This window comes from Lissotriton helveticus, chromosome 2_1 (assembly GCF_964261635.1).
Source record: "Lissotriton helveticus chromosome 2_1, aLisHel1.1, whole genome shotgun sequence".
Classification (NCBI taxonomy): Eukaryota; Metazoa; Chordata; class Amphibia; order Caudata; family Salamandridae; genus Lissotriton; species Lissotriton helveticus.
In genome coordinates this window covers 2073579590-2073602598 of record NC_136059.1, presented here as the reverse complement: position 1 = coordinate 2073602598, position 23009 = coordinate 2073579590, and the positions used below count along the sequence as shown (strand labels likewise).

At 46.2% G+C, this 23009-nt stretch overlaps 1 protein-coding gene across 2 annotated transcripts in view; it reads right to left on the bottom strand.

Annotated features, from left to right (window-relative positions):
• Positions 1 to 23009, bottom strand: part of ANXA10 (annexin A10) — a 343058-nt gene that overhangs the window by 174661 nt on the left and 145388 nt on the right. For both annotated transcript variants that reach the window (XM_078677668.1, XM_078677669.1), the window contains one exon: positions 17881 to 17994. In XM_078677668.1, the coding sequence (XP_078533794.1) occupies positions 17881 to 17994 (114 nt within the window). The remainder of the gene's footprint in view (positions 1 to 17880; positions 17995 to 23009) is intronic.

Below are 23009 nucleotides of genomic sequence, written 5' to 3'. Positions count from 1 at the left end.
TCCCTTCTTCCGAACTTTAAATCAGGCCCAAAGTTTCTTTCTCTAACCTCTTAATTTAAACTTTATGTTAACAGTGACATATTTTTGCCCATGAGGCAACAATTAATCCCCAGTAGTAAATTAAAATATCACATTTAGCCGCTGAAACCGGGAAATTAGGCATCCTGCGGAAAGTATTTTTTTCCAATGGTGGTTATTACCAATGGCAGTGTTGGTCTCTGGCGGTAGTCCATCTTGAGACTTTATTCACTCATTGATTTACCACCACTGTTATTTGTTTTTGGAATGAGGACCTTTATCTCTTGTTCCTGTTTAACCATGATTATAAGCTAGTATTTTTCAAAACCATGTTAGGGAGGTTTGACAGGGACCTGCGATCTGCTTGTTCCATTAGAGGCCTGCAGAGAAACAAACAGATGCTTCAGCTGGGCATTGGGAAAGCCCCGCTTATCTCTCCTCAGAATCGTTCTGTCACACACTGTCACTCACTGTCACACACTCTCACACACTGTCACTCACTGTCAGTGTCACACACAGTCACACACACACACAGACACACACACACACACACACACACACACAGAATCACACACTGTCACACACACACACACACCCCTGAAAATGAAACTGAGCTCGTGACATTTACAGAATGGTGATGAGTCCGTTCTAGTAAAATAAATAGCAGGCACGCTGTTAACTATATAAAGGACACTGGAAAGCACTCCCTGGTGAGCAGCCGTGAAAACAAAAACCTTACTTAGCAAATTGTAAATGGAATACGCCTGGAAGCCCCGGCATCGTCCTATTTCTTATCGCCGTCCTCGCCCTTTGTAATGTATCCGGCACCCGTTTTCCTGTGCACCGTTTCTCGTGGGTGTTAAATTGGGTAACAGGATAGCCCTGTCAGTTGCCGAAAATAAGGGTTTCTCATGACTTAGTGACAAGGGCACAAATCTCGGCATAAGAGATGCCCTGACTCTCTTACGCTGGTAAACAGATAAATATTATACAGACGGGTTCTGCGTTTTGTTTCCGAGTCACTCTCTGTGTCCTCAATTCCGCATACATGTTGGTGCCCTAATCCTTTGTAAACCTAAATATCAATATGAATAATTTTCTTCGATCGCAGGAGACTAGATTCAAGGTTCAGCATTCGGCACCAGGACAGTGTGCGTCATTGAACTTTATACATCAGTTTTATGATGCGCTTTATAAAGTCCCATCACATCCACGGGGCCACTTCAGTGTGCTAGGAGAGGGGTATTTCAAGCAAAGACAACAAGCCAGCAACAAAACAAAGAAAATGCGTGGTGAAAACGAGGCCTGACACGCAAATAGGATTTCCGGCCGGGAGAAAGGAGAGGCGTGACACGCACGAACTGTCCTGAAGGGGCGGAGAAACAACGGAGCGGGCTGCGGAGTCTGGACATGGAGGGACAGGACGAGAGGAGCCGGTGAGGGGGGGCGTCGGGGCACATTGACGGTGCCCGCCCCCCCAGTGATGGAAGCCCTGCGTGTGCCCGGTGAGCGGGGTTGGGAGTGTGTGTGTGCGCGTTTGTGTGTGTATGTAAGCGGGGGGCGGGGGGCGGGGCGCTTGTAGGTGCCTGCGTGTGTTGTACCTGTGTGTGTGCCTGCCTGTGTGTACGTGTGCCTGTGTGGTGTGTGTGCAGGGGTGTGGGGTCTGGCTGTGTGCGCACGGGAATATGAGGCACGAGAGGGGCACGGCGCCGTGCGCGCCCACGAGGTCAAATCTGCGCTGGTGCCCCTCTCGTGTCTTCATTCCCAAATACGGGCCACAATAGGTCTTTCGCTGACGCTCGACCTAAACATATAGCAACCCCGCGTTTCTGTCCATCGCGAACCTTGTGAGAGAAGGAGTGGGGACAATGAGAAGTTCCCCTAAGGAGTACATGAGGCTACTGGGCCGAGGTGCCGTGACATTACAAGTGAAGACAAACATATTAAAAAGGCCCCCTTGGGAATACATGTGACTACCAGGCAGGGGCGTTATGGAGGCGCAGTGAAGGGCTGGAGGTATGGAGAAGGCAAAAAAGGCAAAAATAAGGAAGAAAATCAAAGTATGCCATAAGGGCGGTGGAAACATCGGGGATAAGATTACCTATAGTGGGACCATGCAGTCTTATGAGTCGGGTCAAATAGAAGCGCAATTCATACCTGAAAAAGGCTGGTAGCTGCCGTCGGCTTCGTGCGAGAATGGAAAGGGCCAGTTGTAAACCCAGTGATTATATGCTGGATGGCGCGGGAAGTGTGATGGGTGTACGTGTCAAAGAGGAGCGAGCGGCAGGTAGGGCCGAGGCGTAAGGGCCTGTAGTGGCTAAGAAGTGGCGGATGCATCCATGACCCATATTGCATGTATGCTGGGGTGGCAGCGTCAGTAGAAGTCAAGCTCTAGGTTGTTGTGTGATGGGACGGGCAGCATCAGAACTGGTTGCCTCTGGGAAAAAGCAATCAATAGAGGAACCCCGAGCATACCAATTTGACAGATGGATGGAGTGAGCCAAGGGGGGAGAAAAGTAAAGGTCATATGAAGGAAGCTAGTGCCCGCACATCTGGTGTGACCCTGGTTGGGTGGTAGTCACGCCCCGGTTTGAAGGAAATGCGAGCCAGATCACAAGAACCAAGCGTGTCATAGGGTGAAATAGACCCCAGTTGACACACGACAGAGTGTAACGTGACCTAGTGTATCATGGGCCTAGTTGTGAGCGCTGAGTAAAATGTCTGTAGGCTATGACTGGACCCCAATCCATGTGTCGTCCGTAAGATCGGTCCGGAGCACAAGGTGGGTAAGGTGCATGTACTAGGTGCAAGAATTCAGAAATAAGGAAATTAAATGAAATGAAGTCAAATAAAAAAAATGAAAGAGCAGGGCGTGGAACCAAAATCCCTCCAATCCTAAAAGTTAACTGCCCTCAGGGGTCGGTGGGGGGGCCTCTATTTCAGGAAATAGTGAAACTCATGGTCAGTGTTGTGTCCCTTCTTGACCGCATCGAGTCTACAAATCCAATTGGCCTCCGCCCTTCTCAATGTCAGTTCTCTATTCCCAACGCGGTTGTTAGGTGGGATGTGGTCAATACCAGAGAAGCTGAATTTGATAGGGCCGGTATGTGTTGAGCGGTAGTGTTCCGTCATGGGATACTCTGTCCCGGGAAAGGTGCCTGCCTGTGCTGAAGCAGCTGTGGCACACCCTTTCAATGTGTAGTAGGCCTGATGACAAGGAGACTTATCAAGTGATCACTGCCCACCTTTTGTAGCAACTTCATCATCGGTACTGCCTGCAGGGGCCCTATATTCTGGTACACCTGGGGTTGTGGTGTGTCCCTTCCCTGCCTGTTTACTAATAGGGGGCTACTGAGCCTACTGTCTCCTCCCAGGTAAATAACATATACTACTGTGTTGGAGCTGTTACATTGGGTGATACACCTGGATGGGCCCTCTCCCCTGCTGTGCGACATAGGGAAGATGCAAAGGGGATTCAGTGGGGACCCCGCCTCTTGGTGGCACTAACAGGTTGTTGCTGGGTCCAGGCAGGGCTGGTCCTGGGATTTCTGAGGCCCCGGGTGAAAGGGAAATGTGAGACCCCTCTAATTGCATATTCCATCACAAGAAGTGACATCACAGAAAATGACTTATTTGGCATCACTGAAGCGACCTAATGTAGATATCAGTAACATGGGCAAAAAGATGAGCGGATAGAAAACAGTTGAGCAAATATCCATTTCTTAAAAGGAAAGACTGCAATCAAACAATGAGGAGCGAATGAACACATAAAAATACCAAGTCCAGTGAAACATAAATAGAGTAACTCCAACATTCTAGATTATTGTCGTTGAGTGGCTCCCTGGTATTGATTCATTTAGGGAAGGCCAAGTATCTGGGTGTGTTTAAAGTGAAGGTATGCTGCAGATTCAAGGAGTTTTCAAATCACTGTTTTAAATTTGGTGTCAGAACTGTAGGAATTGGAAGAGGCAGCAGGCAGGATTTTGATGACAATCCTCAAACTCCTCAAAAAGACAGGACCATTGTTGTTTATATTTCCAACTTTATGGGGTTGTCCAACTTCCAGAAAATTGGGGTAGGGGTAGGAATGGAGGTAAGTGGTCGAATCTGCCGTCCTTTTCGTAAGTGGCAGCGCACCCCCACGTTCCCAGGGCCGTTTCTAGGTGTTTTGCCACCCTAGGCGAGAATTGAAAAATGCCGCCCCCTCCCTTTTACTACCATCGCTCTCTCCTCCTGCCATCCAGGTGTTGGGGAATAGAGGCCTGCTTTGTGCCTCTTTATCTAGTCTGAACTGTTAAATCTGTATTAAAGTAAGTCATCAGTGTCAATTGTTGCTGCTATGTAAGTATTATTGCCCTCTTCTGAGGGTATTAACTCAGTTATGATATCATGAGCTTGAGTTGGGAGAAAAGTAGGGCTACTCGCCTCTACCACCTCCAATCACACCCAACACAGGCAGATACACAGACCCACGCAGAATCAAACCAACCCATAGAATGCTGCTTTATGGGGCGAGTAGGACTGGGCCGACCATAGAGGGATTCTAATAGAACCCTGCACGCCCAGGACTTGTCTCATTGACAGAGTTGCGTTCCTATGAGCTAGTCTCAGGTTGAGTTTTGGGAGAGGAATGCCCTATATCTTCTTTTCACAGTGACCGCTTGGTTTGCTGTGGCCAATGAAAATACGTTTGTTTTCTGACCTATGGGACATGTGTAAGCCGCTACAGTTGGATGTGTGGCTGGCATTGCCAATGTGTTTTTATCTCTTGTAAGCTGTACCCTAGGCTTAGCTTTTGTTTTGCTTTCTTCCATGCAAAATCTAATAAATGTTGTTATAATAAAAACGGAGGGTTCTGAACACAACCATCAGGCGAATGTCTGAACTCCCAATGCCATTACTACTGAGGGCTCCGAGCACAGGAATCAGGCTCCATGAAGTTAAAGAATAAGTTCATCTGAGCTCCCACTGCCATTAATTCTAAGGGTTCCAGACAAGGCCACCATGCCTGAATCATGCTTTTAAGCTTCGGTCCTCAGACACTGGCAGTAGAACAGTATCCCCCGTCATTTAATCTGAAGATCCCAGATACAGGCAGGAATCCAAAATCTCACTGCCATTAAAATTGAATATTACATGGGGAATCATCCATGGCACTCTGCCCCTCGTCTCCATGTCCCCTTCCGTTCCCCAGTCAGGTCTGCATCCCCCTCCCCTACACCACCCTTCTCTCTCTCTCCCTGCCTCTCAGCGAGCTGCTCCTCTCTCCCATTCATGATCATCACCGTCCTCCACCGCCCCGCTCAATTCAGTATAATACAACCATTTGCCCGCTCCCTCCTCCTTTCCTGTTCAGCTCTGCCCCTTACACCTTCACCTCCCCGCCCATCAATCCTCGCCGCCTTCACCCTCCTCCCAGTTCTCCCTCATCATTCTCCCCATCTCTCTTCGCTTTCATTCCCGGAGATCACACGTTCTCCATGTCAAGTGTGAGGGGCGCGTACGGGAGCAAACTACAAGTCCCAGGATGCAAAGCAGGATCCCACGCGGAAGACGGCGGACCGCACACCCCGGCACCTGCTGGGTCCAGTTCTACACGGGCCTCTTTGGATGGCTCTTGGTCCTGCAATGTACATGGCCAAGCTCGAGACAGGGCGACCCCCGATATGAGCCACACTAACTGTGACTTTAGTGCTGTGCTGTGTGCAGAGGTGGAGATGCAACTGTCAGGAGATGTCTGTAGACAGGGCACAAGTCCTAAAAAAAGAAGTGGGGGGACGCTGACGTCACGACAGGAAGTAACGTCACGAAAGGTGGCTTGCACAATCAGACTCATTGCCTCCCCTCGCTCACCCCTTAGATGCGATTGCATCAAAGAAGCCAGAGCGTGAGCAGCATTCTGAGTGAGCTCCGATCTCGCCCCAGAGAGGCCAAAGAGTGAATGTGTGGCTCCATTTTCTCCAGTTATCGAGCTCCCAGTAAAATAAGTGGGGGGATGCCGTCCACCCGCATGGTACCCCGACTCGAGCCCTGTCTGTAGATGAGATGCGCCAGACTGTCTAGGCTTGAGCTCTGCATGGAATACTTCCAAGACTGTTTCTAGAGCTGTATGCAGATGAGATGAGGGATTCTTTAGAGCTGTATATGCAACATTCCGTGACTGTCTCAAGCAGTGTATACAGATTTCACATGACTGTCAGGAACTGTCTCTAGATGAGATGCCAGATTGTACAAAAGTCTGTGTGGAGTAAGACTGTTTCAAGAGCTGTATGGGGATGAGATTGTACATTGTTTAGAGCTGTCAATGCAATACAGCGCGACTGCCTTCAGAGATGTATACAGAAAATATGTAAGATTGACAAGAGAGTTCTTAGTAAAAGATTTGTGAGAGTGTTTCTAGAGCTGCATACAGATGAGATGCAATAATATCGCTAGCGCTGTCTATGCAGAGATGTCACTGTCTCGAGCTGTATAATTGTTGGACTGTTTCCAGTGCTGTTTACAGATGGTGTGAAAGCATAACAATTATGAGAAAACCGACGAGATGCGCTAAATGCGTTTTGCCGATGGTAGCCGCCAAATTTCACTCTAATCACAGGCTCTCTGGTATGCTGTATTCTGACAAGTACAGCACAAATAAAAGGGGCACATTTATTTAACAAACGTCCACGTAACCATGTTTTTTTGCCGCCCTCCCCCTTTTGCCGCCCTAGGCAGCCGCCTAGTAACGCCTAATGGTAGAAACGGCCCTGCACGTTCCATTTTAAATAGTTCTTCGCACATTTTTGTAGATTAACTATCTTGTCTGGTGGCTTGCTAGACCAATGCCACCCTTCCAGTGGTTTGAAATGACCTCTTAGTCACAGGTTTGAATCCCAGCAAGTCCACTCAACCTTTCAACCCCACGCTAAAGTAAGTAATTAGCATTAAGGTCCCCTGTGGTTTGAACATGGACTTTACATACATAGAGGGACTGCCCTGATTGATGTATGTAACCACCTGTTCATCTTTAACAGCTGCGCCCACATTTGAAGAAAAATAAATTGATAATTTTGGAGTGAACCTCTGCTTATGACAAATCTTATAATCACTTTGAAACTAATTTGAAGTATGCTGCAACCTTTCTGTTTGATATGTTAGATGGCCCTCAATTCCTGAGGAGCCCACGATACAAAACACAGGGTGTTTCAGTTTGTTTTGACTATCACATTGTTACACCACATCTTCATATTGCAGTCATTGTACCCACATCTCTTCTACAATGCACATACTTGACGAGGATGTGTAACTAAGTATAATCCCTGCTACCAATGTAATAACAAACGCCTTTTGCAGTCAGACACATTCCTATTTTACGTTACTCAGGAGCACTTTATTTTTACTGTAGGCCCTCTTTTCCAGGTTTGGCCTCTTCTGTAGTAACCTGAGATGAGACTTATCACTATCCTCACTGTTTCTGAGCGGAGGTGGAGTTATTGAGGGGGTTTATCTAATGGCTAATGCTGAGAGGAGCAGAGAGATCACAGAGTGCCCCATACACTGCCATTTCCACTTGCATGATAGTGTTTTGTTCTTTTAAGTGACTGCTCGGATAATGAACTGAAAGAAAGGCACAAACAGTATTTTATCCACCATAAGTCGCAAATCAGCACCTTCAGCGATAGAGGAATTTGAGTATTCATATTATACAACGCATCATCTATTTAGAAAAAAGTCTCTCCTTTATTTGTTTTTCTTTTTTTTATTGCAGTTTGCTCATAAGGACAAGGTAGTTCTCAATATTTAAATAAATTATTGATACATACTCCTGTTTTGCAAGGCGTCCTAGTGCTCCCCTCTTTTGCTTACCCTGACTTGCTTATTTAACCCCTTCCATGCTCATGACGGCAGTCACGGTCGGCGTGTACGCACGATGGTCGGGTAGTCCAAGCCACGCCTGTGATTGGAATGTCCAGCACCGCGGCGGAATTCGCGCCGCAGCTAAGGTGTTAAAAGTCATAAAAGGGCTCAGTTGTGAGATAGGTGAGATCGGTTCTTTTCAACATACTTTTCCAGACCCGAATAGTTTGTCTTTTTGTGGCCGAGTGCTTTTTATAACTCTACAAGGTGCACTTTATTCTTGCCAGTTAAACAGCTATCAAATAATGATATGCTATTATTGAACGTGTATATGAATAATTGTTATTCTTGTTACCCTCTTTGGTAGGATGAGAGACAGACTGGGTCCTGCTCAAGATTAAAACCTTTGAACTTTGTGTTATCCCGCTGTGCAATAAATATATTAATCTAGGTTTGTATACCTTTGGCCATGTATGCTGTATCTTCCTTGCGAGCATAAACACTGCAAATTCAGTGAACCTTGAAGACTTTGTTGTAATGCAAATGGTTTTGCTTCTACTAAAGATGTAAGGAGAATTTTCTTCTCGTTCTTTGCCCATCTCCTGCTGGGAGTGCAATTGCATCACTTCATAGAATATCACAATCATGTGGCTCTTTATTTCCGACAACTCATGTGCTGAGTACGTGGTGTACATGATAATGCTTCCCACTTTTACCCCTCCAACTAGGTGCTCTAAATTTCTACAAACACAATTCCCTGTCCTCATTCTACTTCCTGTAACATAAATGAGTGCCGTGATTCCTGCCTCACGCTGCAACTATGGCCATTCAGCGTTGCTGCTTACTGGAATGACTTTCTGCTGCACCTTAGTTCCCACACTTTCTTGTTACATGTGAACCTTGATTATGATAAAATATAATAATTGCATTGCTCAGCTAATTGCTAATTATTTGGACATACCAATCTGTATCTGAACAATTTTAAATGGCAGACAAGGTACCTAACTCCATGGTGCATGTGACTTTCTCTTACACTTTGGTGGACCCATGAATATCCTATAACACCCATTAAGGTCACCATTTTTGTTACTAATCATAAATCATAAAAGCTATTGATTCTGCATTCACAAGTTGGAGGGACAATAGAGCACATTGAAACTTTAGCCATTCCAAAATAGGAAAACAGCTTCTCGCAGCACACCCCCAGCCAGCATTTGGGTGCCTCTGTGGGTTTTTTGTTACTGCATTCAGACCTGCCACAGTAACTAATCAGCGGTCAAAGGGCCTTAAAACAAGCATGTGCAATGCAATAGGTCTCGTATTTGCGAGAGTTTAAGCTATTAGTATTGTAAATGAAAAAGCCTTTTATTTATGTTTTAAAAGCCAAAACATAAATGAAAGGCATTGTCATTTACAATGTCAATAGCTCAAACTCGAGTAAATGTGATACCTATTGCATTGTAAATGCTTGTTTTACACGGAGCACCAAGATGAAACATTCAGAATTAAATCAGTGCAAAAATCCATTTAGTTCTTTTGTCCAAGGAAAATCGAAAAACGCATTCTTTATATGACAGTGGGCCATGGAGGGGGCTGCTGAGGCGCCTTCAGTTCACAGCAGCAGAGCAAGTCCAAACTGAGAAAAATAAATGGCCCACATCAAGCCTCAGGTACTGGGCCTTGAGCTCCAGCCAAATCCCACCATTCTCAATCCCACCATGGCATTATATAATGTCTACAAGGGCCAGGGAAGGGGGCCCCCACACCTGGACCTTGCTGCTTGATGCAGTGCTTCGAGGCCCAGGGAGAGGGCCCCCTCCCCATGGCCTTGAAACAGTGACAAGGCAGTTCCCAAAATAAGGCAGTTCTACAGACAAAGGTTAAGGGCTGCTCCCTTCTCCCCTTACCCACCTCCTCTTACCTGTGTCCGGCAGGTCCTGGAAACAAAGGGGCCTTCTGTCGCTTGGATACAAAATGTGGGTCCAGAAATGGTGCAATGAGAAGGGAGGCCACCTGCTATATACCCCCAGAAAGATTCATAATGACTATATAAGACTGACCTAGATTTCAGGGGCCTGGGCACATACGTAAAATGGTACAGAGTGCTCTCTGTCCTAAGGCACCACAAAATTGACATCGCTTGCCTCCAAGAAACACTCCAGAATAACACTGGGGCCTCACAACCGGCTAAAAAGTGGAGGGGGCGAGTATCCCACACCTCTTATTCCACTTATGACCTGGGTGGCTCCAGAGGTCCTGTTTTCCCTTGCATGTACCGAGGCTGATGTGAGTGGAAGGTATGTCCTTGTACAGGGCACCCTGGATGGTAGGGAGTTGACCATACTGAATCCTATGTTCTCTACAATGAAAACCCTCAGTTCTTTTATGCTATGCAGGGCTTGCTGTCTTGTGCAGTGGAATATCCACTGATATGGTTGGGTGACTTCAACTGTGTCCTGGATCCACATATGAACAGAATGCCAGTGAGGGTGGGAACAAAACCCCACATGACCTACGATCTGCACTAGGTAATTGGGCATATGGGGCTACTATATCCCAAGAAGCTGTCTCACCCTGCAACATGGACTTTCACATGTCATTCCTTTACACACAACACCTACAGCAGACTGGATAGGGTGCTTACAGGGGTACTGCCGAGGGAGGGCGCCGAGGTCACGCACTTGCAAGGTTTCTGTCTGACCACTCCTCAGTCAGTTGTAGACTGAAGTGGGGGGTTGCCGCTGGACTGGGGAGCTCTTGGAGACTGCTGACAGGTAATATTGAAGACACAGTGGTTCGTGAGGTCCTGGGGCGTACCCTCATAAAGTACTTGGATGCGAACTTGGGCTCCACTACACACAAATCTACCAGGTAGGAAGCTCTTAAGGCCGTGCTTAGGGGAGCTTGTCTGAGTCTCACATGCAGGGTGCGTCACCAACTCCTGTCGGAATTATTGGATGTACAGACAATTCCCCCAAAATTCCCTGAACTACACCTATGAAAACACACCATCCGTGAGTGGTTGGGAGAACTTTGGGACCTGCTGGATAAGTATACCCTGCACCAGTATCGACAGAGACTGCAGAGGGAGGGAGATATGGCTGAAAGGCTTTTAGCATGGATGATGCATAGAAAACAGGCCCCCCCTGAATGTGATCGGATTAAACACTCCAGATGGCAATAGTGTCACTTCAGCGGCTGGTATAGCACAGACATTCTCGAATGATCTGCAGCGAGTTTATGCAGTGGACCTGGGAGTTGATACGCAATGCTTCGCTCCCTTTCTGGCCACATTGGGGCTTTTCAGTCTGAGCCCCGAAATTAGGGAGACTTTAGATCCTGGGTACTCACAAACATTTGCCATGGGGCCACAAAGTATGGTCTGTGGGGTGACCGAGGGTCGCACTCATGCCAGCACAGTGGTGGAAGTTAGTCTGGGTGGGTCAGGCATTGTGTAAGGAGGTCTAAAAAAAAGTTAAATAAACGGTCAAGCATTTATTTGCATGTTAATAAATACTTGCCTGTTTATTTAACATTTCTTTCTGAATATTAGTGCTCAGAACTTAGGATGGCTGCAAGCACTACCATGATCGAAAACCCCTGGTACGGACAGTTGCCCACTTGAACTCTACCAAACATTCTCTGCAACCCTGACACAGAAGCTCCTGGAATTTTTTCTAGAGGCCCATGATGTGGGTATATTGCCACACTCTCTGAGAGAGGGGGAGATATGTATATATGTATGCTCCTTGTTATATTTGGGGGTCTCTAGTTGGCAGAGGTAGGTAGCTTTGACCAAATAGGGACCCTTTCGTCTAGTCAGGGTAAGGGGCTATACTTCTAAAATAACCCCTGCTCAACCCCTTGGTAGCTTGGCACAAGCAGACAGGCTTATCTCAGAGGCAGTGTGTAAAGCATTTGTGAACATGTACAGTAATATAATGACATCACTACAGATGGACACTACACAGGTTGTATATCAAAAATAAGTATTTTATATAGGCTTATCACAAGACCACAAATGACAAAAATCCACAATACTGTACTTTAGAATGATAGAAATAGCTTAGTTCTCTTTAGATGGTAAATGCAACACCTTACATTCAATGTACCTTTGGATGCATAACGCGATACAAACAAAAGAGTTGCAGGGAAGGTGATGTGTCGGTTCCTTACACGCAAGAACGGGAATGCGTCCGTTCCTTACTCCGGGGGAGGTGATGCGTAGGTTCCCTACTGCTGCGTAGGGGACGGGGATGCTTTGGTTCCTTACTGGAGGGGAGGTGATGCGTCGGTTCTTCTCTGTGTGTAGAGGTGATGTAGCGGTTTCTTACTGCGCTTCTGTGGCAATGCGACCCGCAGCGCCACAACGTGATGAAGATCCGGTACAATGCAACAAATGGCGCCTTTTTCTTGATGCAACAATGAAGGGGCGATGCTTGCACGCCCGACGGCCGTGCGGCGACTCAGTGAATCTTCTGAGCTGCGACAGGCCCTGCGACACGCTTCCTTGGTGATGCGACAGCGTCTGCTGCGACCGTGACACTCTTCTCCGATGATGCGTGGCGCTTCGGTGATGCGATGGCGGCAGCGGCGGCACCCTTACTCAGTGATGTGTTGACAGCGACATGCTTCTTCTCCGTGAGTCATGCTTTCAGCTCCCAGCGACACGCAGTCTCTCAGAAAGCCTAGCACAACAGCAGGCACTTCAGATTCCCAGCAAGGGAATTCAGGAGAGCTGGTTGGTGAAGTCTGTTATCCCTGAGACTTCAGCAGGAGGCAAGCTATATTTCCAAGCCCTTGTAGATCTTCTACAAGATGATGAAAGTAACACAAAGTTCCTTTCTTCTTTCTTTGGCAGTCAGGCAACCACTGCAGGCCAACCCCCAAACAACACTCAGCTTGCAAAGGTTCTTCTTGTTTCCCAGAAGTGATCTAAAGTCCTGGGGTCAGGGCCCCAATATTTATACTACGATTCTCTTGGTTCTCTGATGGCAGAGAGTGTTTGTACCTAGTCCAAACCAGTTCTGGTCAGTCCTGGAGCACTTTGTTTACAGGACTCCTTCTTTCCTTTGACAGTGTGGGCCAGGGATATCAGCCGCACTACAGGAGATGGAGCCAGCATTGTGGAAGGCGGGCACAGCCCTATTCAGGTCCCAGGTGCTCCCCTCCCACCACTCTACATGCAGAAGGGTCTATTCAGCTCTGTGCGGACTCACCCTGTTTCCTTGAATCCCCCAGCTCTTGTCACTCAAACTCCTGACAAGGAATACACAACCTAGCAGAGGCAGGCTTGGACAGTTAGGCTAGAAAAGACCTACTTTCTAAAAGTGGTATTTTCAATCACAGAATGTTAAAACCAACTTCATTAAAAGATGTATTTTGTCATTCTGAGTTCAGGCATACTAAACTCGAATTTCTACCTAGTTCCCTGAGTCAGTTAGGATTATAAGATGTTATAATCAAACTGCCCATTCTGGCCTATGGGGAACAGGTAGCCTTGCAATAGTGAAAACCAGAAATGGCTGTAATTCACTATTAGAACATGCCACACACATATGGCATGTCCTACCTTTTAACTACAATGCACCCTGCCCTTGGGCCTACCATAGGGGTGCCTAATATGCAAAAAGGGGAAAGTTTAGGGGCTGGCAAGTGGGTGCACTTGCCAGTCAACATGGCAGTACCAGACTGCACACAGGTTTTGCAATGGGAGACCTGAGGCACACTTTATGGGCTGCTTCTGTGGGTGGCACAACCAGTGCTGCAAGCCCACCAGCAGCATTTTATTTACAAGCCCTGAGCACACACAGTGCACTGTACTAGGGTCTGACAAGTAAACCAAACAAGCCAATCATGGAGTCACTAATTCATACATCAATGAAACATAGAGAGCATATGCACTTTGGCACTGATCAGCAGTGGTAAAGTGCCCAGAGTCATAAAACAGCCAACAACAGGTCAGAAAAAATACAGGAGGAAGGCAAACAGTTCAGGGATGACCCTGCGAAAAAGGTCCAAGTCCAACACTCCTTAAACCAGGTGGAGATGAAATCAATCCGGCAGCTTATAGGCCCCTCACAATTACCAATTTCAACACTAAAATACTGTGTAAGCCTCTCGTCATATGTTTATCTGTCCATATGCCATGCCACTCCTCGTGCATGTGGACCAGTGCGGTTTAATTCCGGGATGTAACACCGAGATGAACCTGAGGCGATTGTCCCATATACTAATGATGTCCAGCATCAGCAGGCGGAAATGGTACTGGTCTCCATTGATATGGAGAAAGCATTTGACATTGTGGATTGGGGCTTTTTATTAGAAGTCCTAACAGTAATGGGTTTTGACCCCCTGTCCCGCGGGTGGGTGCGCTTGTTTTACAAAGAACCCCGAGTACAGGTGGGACGAGCCCACTAGGCGCCATGGACACTTGGTCTAGGAATATGTCAGTGCTGCTCGCTCTCGCCACTCCTATTTGTGCTCGCAATAGAGCCATTAGCGATTTAGAGGTGTCAGGAATTAAACGAGAGGGGCATATGGTCAGATAACATCTGCCATGTGATATCCCTATGCGCGGATGACGCTCTGTTCTACTGATCCTATGGCTGAACAGAACCAAATCCCTGGTATTCCTCCACGCCACTGCTTCCCCTCGAGCAATTGCCTGATGTGGGATTGCATTGGGAAACAGTCCAGTTTCACTACTTGGGGATCACAGTGGCTCACACCAGGAAACTGCAGCTCTGACTCAATGTGGAGAGGGTGAAGGAGGACTTGAAGTCCTCGGTCAGGTTTTGGAATATCGCTGCCTCTGTCATTGATGGGTCATTTGGCCATAGCCGTGATGGTTCTTCTCCTTCGATGCCTGTACCTGTTACAGAACTCCTTGACCCTAATCCCAGGTATTTCGACAGTTATACTCCATCATCAGATCCCTCCTGTGGGCAGGCTGGCGTCGCAGATTTAATTTGTCTATATTGCTGAGACAATATGAGAAGGGAAAATTGGAAGCTCCGTGGCTCGACTTATATTACTTTGCGGCCCAGCTACAACATGCAGCGTGGTGGTTTGACTTAGTGGGTAACTGGGAAATGCGCTTACTCTCTCGTGGGGTGGATGTTGCCCACCTGCCTCAACTCCTCATGGAGGGCTGTGGACTACCTCGGGAAGACCCACTGATAGTCAGGTACACGGCGATACTCTGGCACACATTCGTTCGGATGGTGCTAGAGTGAGCCCCATTTCACCGGGAACTCCCGCTCTGGATACTAAAGCCGGTTCGACTCATGACAGACAACATGTCATTCCAGGCTTCGTGTGACGGAGGTGTGAACTTCTCGGGGATTTACATCCTGGCAATATCCTCCTTACATTCGAGGAGGCTCAACTCGCCTTCTCTCTCGGACTCGGACATTTTCTTCATAACGCAGGACTGGCTGATATAGCCAGGGCAACATGGCCAGCCTAGACCTGGAAGCTCCGCTCACCAAGGGGAACTGGTTGTGAGTCAAAACTCTTATGCACACTGTTTCCTGTAATACACGCTTTAAGCTGGTGCATTATAATTTTTTACATATGACCTATCTCTCTCCCATAAGCCTACCCCAAATGTCGAAACAGCGCCCAGAGACCAGGTGTGGTCATGATGGAATGGACTTCCTGCACTGAGTATGACACTGTGGGGAGGTACGCGCATTCTGGCCCTGGGTAGTTGGGGTGATTCGGAGGACTGTCCATATAATTTTCCACTTACACATCAGTCTTCTTTCCTGGTTAAATATTGGGCGTCCCAAGGGCAGGAGGATGGCATACTGGTTCCTCCTGCATGTGCCAATGGTTCTGCCAGCCGCTGCATAACTATAACCAAGCTGGAAACTAGAGCCAAATTTGGGGGGGGGGCTGAAAAATATTTCGGGAGGGGCTAATTCTTTCAACCATAGACAGAGTGGCTGTAAGAATGGGTGAACACACAACAAAAGCCTCATTTACAATTAATGGTCTTTTAAAGACCTGTTAAGTACTCGGGTGCGGCTGCAATTAGATGCTCGCCAGCCCGCGAAGACGTGTCAGCCCGGGCTGACACACACGACGGGGGGAGGGGGGAGGCTGAAGCCCCGTGAGCCCAATGGGTGTTGCGCGCCTGACTATAACCTGGATGGGTCAGAGAGCAGCTGATTTCACTCGTTGGTGTAGTGACGTGTTAGAATGGACCGGGGCAGAGGAAGCTCACATGAGAATCGCTAGATGTGATGATAAAGTGATCGAAGATGTGGCTGTTTGGAGGGATCTATGGGGCACATGCATCATTGGAAATTGCATTCGCAAATGGTGCGAATCGCAAAATTCGGCCGTTTGCGAATGCAATTCCCATTTTTGAGATGCATTATTATTTTTGTTATTTGCTCAATTTAAGAAATTGCAAAATTGCGATTTCTTAAATTGCAATTGCATTTAAGGAATCTCAAATTGAGATTCCTTAAATGCAGTGCATCAAACTTTTAAAATTTGCAAATTCGCAAATAAGGGGAGCAAATTACCATGAAGTTGACCTTCATGGTAATTTGCGAAAACTTTGAAAAATGCACTTAAGTGCATTTTTCAAAGTTCCATTTTACACACACACATGCCCTTGGGTCATGTGAGTGTGCAAAATGTACTTCTAAGCAGATTTCAGGGGTGCAACAGGGTGTCCTTTGGACACCCCTGCACCCTTGAAATTGCATTCTTAATTTGCGAATTTCTAATGGTGAATTGCAAACTAAGAATGTCTTTCCATAGGAATGGATGGGGATGTATTCCTTGATTGCGATTCTCAATTAGAGAATCGCAATTAAGGAATTTTAAGAAATCGATATTTTTTTAGCAATTTCTTGATGCATTGCAGTTTGCAATTCCTAATTGCGATTCCTTATTTTTCGCAATTAAGGAATCGCAAAATGCAATATTGATACATGTGCCAGTATGTGAAGTGTTTCTTGACCCAGAGGCGGCTATGGAGGCTGCGAATGGAGAATCTGATGGGGAGGGCACAGGTGGAGGGGGTGTTACATAACCGGGGAATGTTCGATTATGAAGTGAGTTTCTCTTTGTTCAAGAGGCCAGGTGACTGGCGTGGCGACTCAAAGAAAATTGTATGGGGCCAGATGCGAGTATTATGGACTTCCCTGTACTATATGCGTATATCTGTGTACCTACTTTGTCATTAAACGCTGCTGTATTTGTGTTAAAACTTAAAAAGAAGTTAATTGTGTGTTCATAGTAACCCCCCACCGCCCAAAAAAAGACCTAATCCTGATCACATATGGAATCTATTAATGTAAATGTATTTTCGGTCACATAAAGGACTAAGACATAGGCCAGCAAAAACATCTTTTAAATTGGACCATTATGTTCATAGTGAAGAACACTTCTGTCTTCTTTTTTCTCAGAAGATGGCGCTGTTGTATAATTGAAAAACTGCACATTTCAACTTTGAGAGTTAAAAGGCGATGGTATTCACAACGCTTTCACAACATGAATGAAGTTTGGTTCCTAAATTCAATTCGTCTAATTTGCACCATAACCCAATGTATAATAATGTATGAGGATAATATTTGAACTTTTACAGTTGCATGGTAATATGCAAGTGACTAAATAAAGACATAGGTTGTTGTCACCTAGTGATTTTTCAATACAGTTGACATGGACTTTGTAATCGTTGGTGACGTACACCTGATAATCTTCTGAATCCACGAGGAATGTCTGATTAAGTGTTGATTAGAGACACCTTATAGTAGTGTACAAGAGTAGTAACAGGACCATGAGTACAATTAAAATCGGTAGAGTAGAAACTGATGAGGTTGCTATTTTTGGGGGGGAACTATGTAGCAAATAATTGCTATATTTGAATTTAGAGATCTTCTTGCTACCAAATGCTAAAAAATCTACATCGGAAAATTAAATGAGATTTTGCCAAAGACACTAGGTGCAGTGATGAAACTGTGGTTAATGAATAAAAATGATGCATGTAAAGGACAATACCTTCATTGCGTGCCAAAGCTCGTGAGCATCATAGGATGCAGGCTGATGCATGAGGCCCACCATGACGTCTTTAAAATGGTCCGAAAGATTCTCCTTCAGATCAGCAATCAAATCCTAAGGGGAGAAAAGAATGATTTTGAAGAGAATAAATGCAGCCTTTCTTCTGTGCTGTGCTCAACAGCATCCGTGTTAATAATCGGTTTACATGGGAAACTGCAATCCCCTTTTAACAGCTCATCTCTAATTTCCTTATCCAAGGCGACTTCTGACGTCTCTAGTCACCTGTAATAGAGAAATGAACTAAAGGCCTGATTCCAATGTCTGGCAGAAAGCCTCCGACAGTCTGTCGAAGCCTTTCCAATCAACTTAAAGGGTTTTCCCTCAGACTGCCGTATTACGATGACGACGGTCGGAGGGAATCCTGCGGGTGGATTCCACTCCTCTTCTGACAGAAGAGGAGTAGAATTGTAATCCCATGAATGATGGCAGAGCCAGCCTCGGCTCCACCATCGGGATTACAATGTCGGTTTCTGACAGCCTTTCCTTGTTGGCCTTTCCGACATGGAAAGGGTGTTGGAAAGTGACTTTGGGGGCCTCTAGCAGGGCCCATTCCCCACGGGCCCTCCGCTATGGGGCCTGGGGGCACACATGCCCCCCCCCCCCTAAACATCCCTGCACTGTGTGGCAGGCACCGTGAGGGATGTTTCCAAACATCCATTATACTATGGCAGGTTGTGCTGCGGGCGTTTTTCGCCCGGCACACAAGCTACCATAGTAAAAGGGATGTTTCGACCATCCTATTGGTGGTCGCATCCTAATTGTGCGGTCGCAACCGCCGACCTATGGTCGGGCAGTTTCAGACCACTATGGTGTCGGACAGACGCAAGTCTGCCCGACATCGTAATGAGGCCCTAACTCCTCAACTTTAATAAGTTCTGACAAGTCAGTTCCCTTTTTAAAATTAATTTTAATTAGCTCAGTTTCCTATTTCAAAGCAACATAGTCTTGTGCACAGTACATCCTTTGCATCATAAATATTTCAGCATAATCATTCTATAACATTTCATATGCATTCCAAAAAGTTGCAAATTAGCTTTTTACAGAGAGGTGTTCCTCATAATACTTCCATATCAAATTCACCATTTTGGTAGCAGCGATTCGTTTTGCATATATCTTTTCTCTGTTATAAACCTTCCATATTTCATTTTCCCACACAATGAAAGAGGGTGCATCTTTGTCGAATAAATTACCTCTCAGGGAGCTGTGTTAGGTAGGTAGAAGGTGTGCTGCCTGATAATAATTTCTCAGGTCTGTCGGGAGAGGCCCCCTTCTATATTTAGTCTCAATTCCATAGACTAACTCGCTGTATATGGTTTTGCCATAGGAAGCTAGATATCATCCCATCAATCTCTTAAAAAAAATCCTCATATATTACACACAGTATATATAGTATATCGGTAGGATATTCATTTCTATGATTAAGATTCTCTCAATGTTTGTAAATAGGAGTTTATTCCATCTTTTCAGTAGCTTTTGTATCTTTTGTTTAGCAGACTTAAAGTTTATTTGAAATAGCTCTTCCAGATTTTCAGTTACATGAGTTCACATATATTTCTTGTGTTTGATGTGTTATAGTTTGATAGAGTGGTTAATAGGTGTGAGAAGGTGGCTTGGTATATGCTGTTCACTAATTTAAGTGGGCACCTTGTACCAATCCACACAACCCTATCCTAGTGGTAGCTGTGGAGAGCAGCCTGGCATAATCTTAAAGGAATGTAAAGCAGCTTGTTTTACCAGAAAATCACCTCCTGAATGACTAAATGAAGTAGAACCACACAGTAGTTATATAAAAATATGTATTTATTAATATCACACTCTCTACTATCCTCTACACCAGGATAGAACACCAAACGCACAATACGAGATCAATAGTACAATTGTAAGTAGCACAATACACAGTGGGCTCCAGCGGTAGACCAGACCATATACTAAAATAGTGGTATAACAATCACAACTTGACTAGACACAGTGCCTAAGGCACGTAGAATCACTGGGACCCCAAGGAACCACCCACGGTGATGACACAGGGAAACCACGTAGGACGTGTGCAGTGAGGAAACACGACTGCGTGCTCCGTACAGCTCTATGGGAAAGTCGCAGGTGACAAAGGTAAAGTTTAAGGACCCTTCTAGGAGGACTTCGAGCAAACCCTGTGGAACTTAAGAGGTTAGACAGCCACCCGTGGATACCGTAGTACCTGAATTACCTATCCCAGGGGAGCCGGGTGCATAGGTCTGGAATGGTGTCGGAAACCTCTGTCGTTCTCTATTGAAGGATGTAAAGAAGTACTGCTGCCGTGAAGGTGAAAAGGTTCTGGTGGAATCCAAGCCTGGATTCTGGATGGAGGAGCCTGAAAGCAGAGGGGACAGAGTCTGTGTCACTTCTGAGTGACCAGGAGCTCGGTAGACAAATGCCCACTGATGTCTGGTGCTTCAGGTGCGAAGAAGGTGAGCTGTCCCATGAAGCATGTTGAGTGCTGAGGGATCGGTGTCCGGTGGGAGCGCCAATAAGCCTTGGCAAAAGCAACCCACGCAGGAATGCCAAACAGGTTACGGTGTGGACCAACGAGGTCCAGGGGACTCACCAGCCAATGGGGAGTCAGGGCATGTCTGGAGCAACCAGGAAAGCCCAAGAACAATCAAGATGACCCTCAGGGGGACCCACCGGCCGAACGACAAGGAGTCATGAGGGGACCTTGTGCAAGATTACAAAGCATCAGTCCACAGAGCACTTGGTGAGAGGAGGCTGGAGTTCTTTGGTGTAAATACTGCTCAGGGTCAGGACTACACGGAGTCCAATGCACAAGCTCGGGAATTGCAAACAAGCATTTGCACTGCAAATTGATGTGGTGCACAGGGACTCGGGTTAAGCAGCCCCCACGAGGGATACTGGCCTTAAACTTAGTAACAGGACAGATTGACCTCAAGGACCTTCGGGAACCCACCTCCTGTGTTGCTGTCATCTTCGGAGTCTACAGGAGCAGCAGACCGGTCAGTTGCAGTTCAGGTGCCTGCAAAGCAGGGAAGTGACTTCTTCACTCCAAGGGAGATTCTTAAGTTGTCTTAAGTGCCCCATAGGTCCTGCATGGAGCCTGTATGGAGAAAAGACACAAACTAAGCTTCGGACAGAAAGGGGAACAAAGTCAAGCCCAGTCGAGGTTCAGCGAAGTCCAAGGTGTCCAGATGGTCGAAGGTAAGTGGTTTCTTCTTGTAGAATCTTGACCACGTAAAATCTAATGTCCTGTAGCCAGGTAACCCATTTTATACCAATGTTAGAGGGTTGGACAGATTCAGGGGACCCTGCTAGGGGAGGAGCAGGACAGAGGGGTGGCTACACCCATGTCCTTTGTCCAGCTTCACGTCAGAGCAGGAGCCAATGGCTCCCAGAACTGGTTTGAACTGTACTATGCACAGGGACATCAAATGTGCTCCAGGTGCAGGATTTCAGGCACTCTCAGAGTGCACCCACCCAGCCCCAATACACTAAATCCTGTCTCGGAGGTGGTCACACCTCTCTGTCGCAGGATGCCTATTGTGCTACCTTCCTCTTCTCCAGCTTCGCTCAGCAGCAGGAGAGCAGAAATGTGTCTCTGGTTGGCAGCATTCATTTTGTGCTGTCCGGGTCGAGAAGGCTAGCACTGGTTAGACGAGTGACCCCATGAAGCTCGTTTTAGAAGGGCGGAATCATACCTCCCACACCAGCTACTGGCGTGGATGTATAATTCCAAGGTGTTTGATACCACACAAGATATGTTTATATGCAGCCGTTTTAGAAATAGCATTTATCGCAATGTTATAATGCACCTCTACCTATATGTACGTCTGTGTCACAGACAACCTGGAAGAATAGTCTCCGAAGGCTGCAGATAGGCTCTACACATGCAGGGGCACCTTCTCACAAAAAACTCATCACCCTGCCTTCAGGATTGTTAAGGCCTGCTATAGGGGTGACTTATAAGTTTTAAGTGTAGTGACCATTAGATATAGTGAACCTATATCTTTTTCGTAAGTGGTGCATGCACCATCTTACACAGGCTGCAGTAGCAGACTTATAGTTCCATTTTGCATGGCCTCTCATGGGGGGCATAATATATGCTCCTGCCCATGGGAGGCCTCTGGGGTACCTATGCCCTGGGTACATGTGTACCATATACTAAGTACTGACAAGGGAAGCCCCAGTATCCAATCTGGAGTGTACCAAAGTACACGTATGTCAATTTAAGGGAGAAAGCAGATAGACTGGGGTCCTGATTAGCAGAATCCCAGTCAGACTAGTCAAAAACCACCGAAACACCTAAAAAAAGTGGGGGTAAGTATGCCGTCAAATCCTACCTTCCTATGATAGGTCCATGTCATGAGTGTATATTTTCAATTTAGGGGCATATGGGGTTAGGGGTCTTATGGAGCTGATTTCATTGGTATTGCTAAGAGCTTGATATAGATAGCAAAAGGTCAGAGGGATAGTGGGTAACCATGTCTTGTCCCTTGAGTGATATTAATTTATTGTGTTACTTTTCTATTCACTATCACTTTAGATCAGGACCCCTTTTATAAGTCCATGAGGACTTTAATCAGTTGCATGGGGAACTTCATTTTTAATTGCACGTTTTAGAATTTCATCACCTAAATCAAATGCCTTTTTAGTATCGATAAAAATGATAGTGGCTTCTGATTTGGATGAAGTATAGAAGTCTGTAGCTTCAACTAAATAAAAGGGTATTGATGTAAAGTTCACATCCCAGTATACATTAATTTTGATCAGGATGTATGAATTACCAACTTTGTTACTATTACTTTGGCAAATATTTTAAAATCTGAGTTAAGACTGTGATAGGACGATAGGAATTAAGTAGATGTGTTGAGAGAACCTGGAGGAATAATCCCTCCTCCCTCCATCGCGATCAACTTAAGGCAGCACGCAGAAACTATAACAAACACATCATGAACAAAAAGTCATCATTCTTCTGCCTGGCCCTAAACAACGCTAAAAACCGCCCCAACGAACTCTTTAATATTATTAGGAGCCAAACATCCAAACCGGCAACATCCAACATGACGGCGTCAAAATCG